This window comes from Rhincodon typus, unplaced genomic scaffold, assembly GCF_021869965.1.
Source record: "Rhincodon typus isolate 14 unplaced genomic scaffold, sRhiTyp1.1 hic_rhity00011568, whole genome shotgun sequence".
Lineage (NCBI taxonomy): Eukaryota > Metazoa > Chordata > Chondrichthyes > Orectolobiformes > Rhincodontidae > Rhincodon > Rhincodon typus.
In genome coordinates, this window is record NW_025977206.1 from 1,346 (window position 1) to 7,071 (window position 5,726).

At 38.6% G+C, this 5,726-nt stretch overlaps 1 protein-coding gene across 1 annotated transcript; it reads left to right on the plus strand.

Annotated features, from left to right (window-relative positions):
- Positions 1-3,973: 3,973 nt before the first annotated feature.
- LOC125482513 (plakophilin-1-like) lies at positions 3,974-5,114 on the plus strand (the record flags this gene model as incomplete). The annotated part of the gene is made up of 2 exons (XM_048594601.1): positions 3,974-4,241; positions 5,011-5,114. Coding segments are annotated over exons 1-2 (294 nt in total), but the record flags the coding sequence as incomplete, so codon positions are not given.
- Between the last annotated feature and the right edge of the window lie 612 nt (positions 5,115-5,726).

The following is a 5,726-nucleotide window of genomic DNA, read 5'->3' on the forward strand; positions in this document are numbered from 1 at the left end:
TCCCTGGTTCCCTGTCATGCTGTAAACATGCTGCCATAATGAGCCTTGGAAATAACCTTTTTATTATTTACTATGGTATAGATTCATTTATTCATCTGATTTGTTGTGGCTTAACAAGGTTAGATCACATGGAACACGGGGAGAACTAGCCATTTGGATACAGATCTGGCTTGAAGGTAGGAGACAGAGGGTGGTGGTGAGGGTTACTTTTCAGACTGGTGGTCTGTGACGACCAATGTGCCTGAAGGATCGGAGCTTTTTGTCATTTATATAAATGATTTGGATGTGAATATAGGAGGTATAATTAGGAAGTTTGCAGGTGACACCAAAATTGATGGTGTAGTGGACAATGAAGAAGTTTAGCTCAGAGTACAATGGGACCTTGATCAGATCGGCTGATGGGCCGAAGAGTGGCAGATGGAGTTTAATTTAGATAAATGTGAAGTGTTGCATTTCGGAAAGACAAATCAAGGCATGACTTATACACTTAATGGTAAGGTCCTGGGGAATATTGCTGAACAAAGAGATCTTGGAGTGCAGGTTCATAGTTCCCTGAAAATGGAGTCACCGTTAGACAGAATAGTGAAGAAGGTGTTTGGTATGCTTGCCTTTATTATTCAGTGCACTGAGCATAAGATTGGGAATAAAATGTTCAATTCTGGTTTCCCTGCTATAGAAAGAATGTTGTGAAACTTGAAAGAGTTCAGAAAAGAATTACAAGGATGTTGCCAGGGTTGGAAGATTTGAGATATACGGAGAAGCTAAATAGGCTGGGGATATTTTCTCTGGAGTGTCAGAGGCTGAGGGATGACCTTATAGAGACTTATAAAATCATGACAGGCATGGATAGGGTGAATAGCCAAGGTGTTTTTCCTTGGGTAGGGGAGTCTAAAACTAGAGGGCATAGGTTTAAGGTGAGAGAGGAAAGATTTAAAAGGGATCTAAGGGGCACTGTTTTGGTGCAGATGGTGGTGTGTGTACGGAATGAGCTGCCAGGGGAAGTGGTGGAGGCTGGTAGAATTACAACATTTAAAAGGCATCTGGATGAGTACATGAATAGGAAGGGATCAGAGGGATATGGGCCAAATGCTTGCAAATGGGACTAGATTAATTTAGGAAATCTGGTTGGCATGGATGAGTTGGATTGATGAGTCTGTTTCCATGCCGTACATCTCTATGATTCTATGGGTGTTTTGTTTTTTCAAAGGTCTCTAGCTTAATCATTTTTTTTCAGTACTACTTGTAGTCACGGTTCAAATGCCCTGTTGTTCTTTGCAAAGCTGCCTTTCTCTTCCTGTTCCATAATTATTTTTTCCATTATTTTTATCCAAATTGCAACTCAGTTCTATATCCTTGACATGGCTCTTACTGCTCTTGAATTTATAGTTAGCTAAATCTGCCCTGTTCTCTCAAGTCTCTTTGGCCTGGACAGCTTCCACCATGTTCTCATGCCTTTGCAAATCCTGCTGTGTGCTTGGGCCTTGTGACCCACATCTATTGTGTTCTCAGGTCTCTGTTGCTCTATCTGTGTCTCAGGCCTCTACTGCTCTTACTGTGCTCGCCTCCACAGCTCCTTTGAATTCCATGAAGGTAACAATAACAGTTTCCTTTGATGAAGAATAAGCAGGGGCACAGATTTAAGATGACTGGCAAAAAAACAGTGATGACATGAGGGAAATGTCTTGATACAATGAGTGGTTAAAAGTTACAATGCAATTATTCATGTAGTTCTGCACACAGCTTGAATAAGAGTCCTCAAAAGTGACGTTTTTCATTGGAGGAATGTTGAAAAAAGTAGGTGAATGCATGACACTATTTTGATCCTGAGACTATTTAGATCTGTCTTTGAAAGTGACTGTGCAAACTTGAGATGAGCGACTTCCTTCTGTAGTATAATTCTATGACTTTTGAAGGAAGTGATAATTGAAAATTGTAATGTTTGAGGCTCATCTACTCTTGCAAGCACACATGAACATTTTGTAATTTTCACCTCTTTGAATGTCTTATTACTCCAGTCGTGTTTTTTTTACTGAGCTTTTTACCTCAGCTGCAATGCTTTTTTTATCCCCCAGATCTCTGGTTTAGATCCCAATATTGTGCAATGGTGTTAAACACCGAATATGAGTCAGCAGCTCACGGTATAATTTAGTAAAAATATATAAAAAAGAGAGTGTGTTGATTTGCTCACACCCATTTTAGGATATTGAACAAGTGAAGATATGACTTTGTGATTAACATACTTTTACATTTTTAAGACCCTCCTCTTTTCTCTATATGTCATTTCTAAAAGTTATTTTTCTCTTTTAAGTTGTTTAGCACACACATTGGATCAAGTTTTGTTTAATCTTGACTTGTTTGCTTTTGATATGTACTTATTTTGCATGCTTCACATTATATGTTTCAAAATGCAGCTGGCTGTGTTGGCTGGGTAAGTCCGTACTTCAAAGATTTCTGATAAAGTGAGTCATGCCAAATGAGTCAACAGTCTGATCTTATAACAAATAATAAATGAAACTGTTAATCAAGCAGAAAACTGGAAGGTGTGCAGACTGGATTAGTAAAGGAATAATGACTAGACTTTATTTTAATATTGCTCACAACCTTTGGTAAAGTGGCCAGATATGAATTTTAATTTTTACTAAATGTGAATTTTATGATTATCTAAAGTCTAGAAGAATGAAAGGTGGTCTCACGAAAGCTCACAAAAATCTTACAAAGCTCCATGGGGTTAATGCAAGATATTTCACCTCGCTGGAAAGTCGGGACGGATGGTAGTAGAGATCTAGAACTGAGAGACAGAATCAGAATAAGAGAAAAGTAATTTCGAGTTGAGATGAGGAGCAATATTTTCATTCAAAAATGGGGAATCTCTGGAAATCTCTACCCCAGAGAACTACAGGGGCTCCATCATTGAGTATGTTCAAGAGGAAGATTTTCAGATATTAATGATATTAAGGATATGGGGATAACGTGGGAGGCTGCCTCACAGCACCAAGGACCCAGGTTTGACAGCAGCCTTGGGTCTAGTTTGTGTGGAGTTTGCATGTTCTCCCCATGTCTGTGGGTTTCCTCCAGGTGCTCCTGTTTCCTCCCACAGTCCAAAGATGTGCAGGTTATGTGGATTGGCCATGCTAAATTTTCCTGTAGTCTCCATGCGGGTGCAGCTAGGTGGATTAGCTGTGGTAAATGTAGGGTTACAGTAAATGTAGAGTTACAGGAATAGGGTGGGCAGAGTTTGAATGGGATGCTTTTTGGAGGGTGGTGAACTTGATGGGCCAAATGTCTTCTTCTGCACTGTAGGGATTCCATGACTTAGTTGAATGTTGGAGCAGGCTTGAAGGCCTGTAGAGCCTATTTCTACTCCTACTTCCCATGCTGCGATGTACCTTTTCTGATTTTGGCACTCCATTTGATGAAATAATAGTTCAAGCTGTTAATTACTATTGCTGCTAATTTGAGGAAGTAACTACAACTTTAAAAATATGACGTTTGAGGACGTAAATGTTCATATGGTAATCATCCGTTTTAACAGGGCTGCATAAACTTGCACAAAATGAACCACAAATACTCCCTTTAACATATTTGAACTATACATGTTATACAAGTGCTTTCAATACACATAGATGTACACTACAGTTCTGGCCTTATGTTTTAGACGGAGGACAGTCTAAAGATACAGTGCAAAGATAAATATCAGTAAGCACTAGTGAGTAGAACTGGACTGAGCTGTAGAAATATAGGCTAAATGAGGCAAAGAGGGAGAAAAAAAGGGTAGAAATTTATTAGCCTGCTTGCTGTGTGACTCAATACCACCCATAATTACAGCATTTTCTTTTTACAGGAGACGTGCAAACAACCCCTTTAAATGCACTGGCTTGATTGACAGTAGAACCAGCCAAACACCTGAGACGTTTACTCCTCAGGTGGAAGGTGCTGGGTGAGGCGAGGGAGGAGTATTGAAAGTCTGGAGAAAGCGGGCGAACAAGTAGATTCAATCAGCGTGCAGTTACAGACTGGTTCCAGCTACCAGCGGGGAAGCGAAAACTATAACATGAACATGGCTTATGTGAAGACAGTAACAGCCGGGGAATGTTTTAGCAATCAGTGTAATTCCACATTGGCTCTGCCGCCGGCCCACAAGCTGAGCACTTTGGCCCGAATGGACAGTGAGAAGAGAGTCGGCAGCCAAGTGCGGATGATGATGGAGAATAAACGAAATCAGCAAAAGTCTGTTAAAAAAGGTACAGGATACTCACCTTTCCTCCCGCTCACTTTGACACAACATCTCTGTTTTCTGTAGAAGTTGAAGAAACAATTCAGAATTATTGTTCAGAATTCTTGCGTTTATCACAGTCTTACATCTTGTAATTATGGTCGTAGCGATTAATCTTCAGTATTTCTTTATTAACGGTGCCGCATTGACTTTAACATCATTGACTCAATGCATTACGACATAAACTCATTACTCCATTAAAATGGCATAAATGTACTTAACAACGATGATAGTACATTGTTTTCCCAAGTATACACGTGCTTTGTTCCAGATCAAAAAAGGAAAACATTTTTATGATGAACATTTTCCCTTGATATGTGTTTATTTTGTCTCTTAATTAAATTTTGGCATATTGAGAAGTTCACTACATCTATGGAAGTTTCGTTGAGCTAAATATTTTTGGAACCATAATTTCCGGGGTTCAGCGCACACAGTTGAGACAAAATGACACGCCTTTTTGATTTTTATCACAGTTTAATAAAATTGTGTATGTGTGCATTATGCAGTATCACCGTTGATTCATTATAATTGCTTTGGTTCTTACCTTAATTTAGCCAAAAGAAAGTGCAGTGCAATCATTACATCAGCATCTGATGTATTAATTATTCTACAGTTCTGGTGTGGGGAATGCTGCTAGAATTGACAACTTTGGTGATGTTTTAAGTGATGGAACGCTCAATGTAAAATGGCAGCATGAGTTCTTTTTTAAATTGCTTTATAATGTTCTGCTTGTTTAGAATTGTCAAATGGTCAGTGGAACATGAACCAAAGAGAGATTTTTGATGTTGGAAATTCATTTCGAAGTATGGCCGTCAAGAGTCAAGGAACGCAGCGGCGTAAGGTAATTTTAAAAACAAATTTCTTTGATATGTGATGGGCAGCAGATCAGCTTTTGAATCCTTCAGGAGATGTAGAATATTCCATTGCAATTCACTTGTCAGGTTTTGCAATGTAGTCTAATGCAGCCCATGTATGTTTTTCAGATAAGGAGATAATTAACCATTTAAAAAACTTTAACTTCCAACAATGTTGCTAAAAATGTAATAAGAATGGGAATAAGATATAATTATTCTTGACAATAGATTTTCATTTGTGCTGTGCATTAAAATTCAGTGCGACAATATTTGATATGGAATCTAATTCCAAAATCATTCAGATTAATTTCATCCAGTTTAATAATGCAAATTATTAGTCCAAACAGTGTAAAATGCAGAACTAATGAGACAGTAATGAAAATACCTGAAAAACAATGTTGTATGATTTCATGAGGTGTGGCACACTTCCCTGTGCCAAAAAATATAATGATGGATCTTCTTAAGCAACTGCAAATCTTGTGATGGTTCTGGGAAAATCATTTAAAATTTCCCAGTAACTTGTCAAACATTACTGAGATAACAAGGTGTAGAGCTGGATGAACACAGCAGGCCAAGCAGCATCAGAATTTCTGAAGAAG